The sequence below is a fragment of the Tupaia chinensis genome, unplaced genomic scaffold, assembly GCF_000334495.1.
Source record: "Tupaia chinensis unplaced genomic scaffold, TupChi_1.0 Scaffold000161_1, whole genome shotgun sequence".
Lineage (NCBI taxonomy): Eukaryota > Metazoa > Chordata > Mammalia > Scandentia > Tupaiidae > Tupaia > Tupaia belangeri.
In genome coordinates, this window is record NW_006159632.1 from 1528181 (window position 1) to 1531735 (window position 3555).

Genomic DNA, 3555 nt, shown 5'->3' on the forward strand with positions numbered 1-3555 from the left:
TGGGGCAGCACGTGTCCTCGGCAGCCGCTGGCATCTTTATGTTCCGCCGTGGAAAGGGGTGGCGGGATTCAGAAAGGAGCGCTGTGCGGCAAGACCCAGCAAGCACAGCACGCCAGGGTAAGGTGGATGGACGATGGCCAATCCCCCGGGGCACGTGCCATGTGGCCTAAAGGGCCAGGAGCCCACTGTCCTGTCCTTCATCCTCATTAGCAGCCCCTGAGCTCGACCTGGGTACAGATGGGCCCACCTTTCAGCTGGGCCTGCCTGGTTAAAACCAACGTGATGGGAATGAAGGCTCGAGGGAAACCAGAAACTGAGCACCCCTGCCCCAACCACATGCGGCCACCCAGCTACTCGTGGCACCGGGGCACGAGGCAGAGAGCCCCGCCCTGGGACAGCAGAGCGCTGCGTCAGAAGAGGCTGACCTCTCAGAGACCTGGGGTGCTACTAGGAACCTGGGCTGGCTTGCTGTCACACCATCAGCTCACTGGTATCTGGGCGTCAGCTGTGAGAGACAACTGTCCACATCCACAGCAGAGCATACGCTCACTGAGCCTCCACACCAGCTCTTACGAGGTGCCCAGGAGGTCGGGCTGTCCAGGCTGACCACAACGCCCCCCTTCACGCCAGACCACAGCGGCACAGGAGGTTCGGACGGTCATTACCTACGTATCCAGCTCCTGTGCCACTCGGCCAGGGACGCCAAGAAACGCAGCCCGGCCTCAGAGTGCCTGCCAGTCAGCCCGGCTCCCCCGGGCACTGCCTGCTGTCCCACGAACACAGCTCACCCGAGACCTCACCTGTCCACATCACCGGGAACGTGCCCGCGGATCACGATCAAGGTTCCAGGCTCCAGCCGCTCTGGAATGGTGCCAACGTAGGGAATGATCTGGAGGAACAAGAGTTGCACTAGCAAAACTCCGTACTGAGCAAGTGCAGCCCAGACTCAGCAGCAGCAGGGAAGACATCTTCAGTGGCTGTGCAGAATGTGCTGGGGAGTCAGCATTTTCTTTTTCTTTCTGTTAAGAGAGATTTCTGCTACAGGGCAGGTGCACTCGCCAGAGAGACTGATAGCAAAGAATCACCCCCAGGGAGATAGGCCGCAGTCCCTTCTCCATTCTCCTCTCGGGATTTTGGGCATGCACACACATGTGCCCACTGAGTTTCAAGCCACTGGGTCTGGGACTCAAACCACAGTCGACTACGTGGAAGTCCGGCGACATAATTGTTATGCCATCTGCTGGTCCCACAAGTCAGCATTTTCAGTGGTGTTGTTGTTTTTTTGGGTTTGTTTTTGTTTTTGTTTTGAGAGGTTTTGCTAAAGGGTGTGTACACTTGCCAGAAAGAGAGAGAAAGAAGGATAGAAAGCGAGAAATCACCCCCTGGGGAGATGGTCACACTGCAATCCCTTCTCCTCCCTTCTCTCAGGATCTTGGGCACGCATGCACACGTGCCCGCTGTGAGTTTAAGCCACCGGGTCCAGAACGTGAACCGCAGTTGACTCCATGGGAGTCCAGCGACAGAGCCATTACACCAACTGCTGGCCCCAAAGTCAGCATTTTCTAAGCTGTTTGTCTTCTACGTACCTGCAAGGGAGCAGCTTGTCAGAGTGGGGCAGAGCCCCACAGGCGGCAGTACTGGCTACTGTAATGTCCCCTGACTGAGGCCCTGTGAAGTGACACGTCCCTGCAGCATGCTCCTCCCGGCCAGACACCCATGCAGCGGGGCCTGCCACCTTCCCTCTCCCCATGCTCCCAACGGGCCCAACAGAGGGCTCAGACCACTGGCCCAGAGGAGCTGAAGGAGAGCGACTGGCGCACTCACCCTCTGGAGGGGACTCCGAACTAAGCTGTGCCCCACCAGGGACTCGGGGCCAGCTTTCCCCACACTTCCAGACCCACAGCTAGGAAGCAGAGTTGTGTGATCAACGGGGAGCACTGTGGCTTGGGGAGGGTCTCTCATCTGGAGCGGCCAGATGCCCTGGCCCAGCTCCTTCTGCAGGCCTGGGCCACAACTGACGCCTTCCCCAGTGTGTGGTCTCCGGCTGTGCCCCCGTCACCCAGAACCCAGCATTCACATCCGGGACCTGACCTACTGTCAGGTCTCATCATTCCCTTCGCGACACCTTGCTCTGGTCCCCACCCTCAGGCTGGGGACCCCCCTCCATGCCTGGACACGCAGGCTCCCAGGACTGCGCTATATGCCACGCTTTTGAGCTGGGACACACGTGCAAAAACCTATCCGAGGGCACTCTGTCGAGTCACCTGGAGGGTGAGGCAGGAGCTGCGACAGAGCAAAAGCCCGTCTCAAATATCTGACATTCTGCCTCCCTCCACCCCTTAGCCCCTGCTCGGAAAAAATTAAATTTTAAAAAAATGGATAAAGGGACCAGCAATTGGCGTAATGGCTATGTCTCTGGACTCCCATGCAGTCAACCATGGTTCAAGTCTCCGACCCAGCGGCTTAAACTCACACCGGATGCATGTGCGCGCGTGCCCAAGATCCCGACAGGAGAATGGAGAAGGGATTGCGGTGTGGCCATCCCCCCTGGGGGGGGGTAATTTCTCACTTTCTGTCTCTCTCTGTCTCTTTCTTTCTGGTGAGTGCATGTGCCCTATAGCAAAAACCTCTACAAAAAAATGGATGAAAACTAAAATACTGGTGTGACCACATTGGAGATGGTACCATGAGACAAGCTGGGGCCAGGTTTGGTATCACTCGCCGGAACATCCCGGAACACCCTGGCTGATCCTCCTGTTTGCCCGTCCAGTGATTAGTACCGGGTGCCGGTTGGACCCAAGGCTGTCACAGACGGCCCTGAGACACAGAGAGTCCTCTCTGAGCGCAGAGGGGGCTCGGTTTGAGGGCTGCATATCTGGGCACCCTACCCTACCAGTGCGAGGCCAGACCAGACTGCAGGTTCCGGTGACAGAGCTGCCCATCGCAACCGCGAAAGCGCTCAGACCCCAACCTGGGCGAGGGACAAGGAGCCACATGTCGCAGCATCACCCTGGCCAAGGAGCAGCAGCAGCACCGAGCCCAGACGAGGCCAGGGCTCACCAGACACTGACCGGATGCTGGCAGGAGCACTGGGTGGCTGCGGGGACCCCGACACAGACAAGATAAAGAGAAGGGCCAGGGCGTCCCTGAGCCCGGCAGGTGTCCCCCGCCAGCCCTCCGCACGGCGCCAGGCCCCGGGGGAAACTGCCGTCCAGACCTCCGAAGCTGGTTACCGGGTTGTGGACGATGCTCTGCAGGTCGCTCAGGGCCATCGTCATTGTCCACGTCGCGGCTGCCCCGCCGGCCAGTCTGTCTTCCGCGTACGAGGGGAGGTCTCGGCGTTTCACGTAAAGGTTACCCGGGTCCAGACCGGGGCAACTGCCCTGCGTAGAAGCAAAACCACAGGCCGTGCCCTGGACTTCGGCCTAGGGCGGCGGCGAGTGCGCCCCGAAAACGCGCGCGGGGGCCGGGGCCAGGCCCGTCCGAGGAGCGCCGGGCGCGCGCGGCTGCAGGGAGGGGTCGCGCGTCCTCCCGCGGCGCCACCAGGGGAGCGAC

At 60.1% G+C, this 3555-nt stretch overlaps 1 protein-coding gene across 8 annotated transcripts in view; it reads right to left on the bottom strand.

Moving 5' to 3' along the window:
- LGALS8 (galectin 8) overlaps window positions 1–3555 on the bottom strand; it is a 19568-nt gene that overhangs the window by 13223 nt on the left and 2790 nt on the right. For all 8 annotated transcript variants that reach the window (XM_027770833.1, XM_006145953.3, XM_006145955.3 and 5 more), the window contains exons 2-3: window positions 3234–3383; window positions 801–889 (exon numbers count right to left, since the gene is read on the bottom strand). In XM_027770833.1, the coding sequence (XP_027626634.1) occupies window positions 801–889; window positions 3234–3278 (134 nt within the window). In that variant the 5' untranslated portion in view covers window positions 3279–3383. The remainder of the gene's footprint in view (window positions 1–800; window positions 890–3233; window positions 3384–3555) is intronic.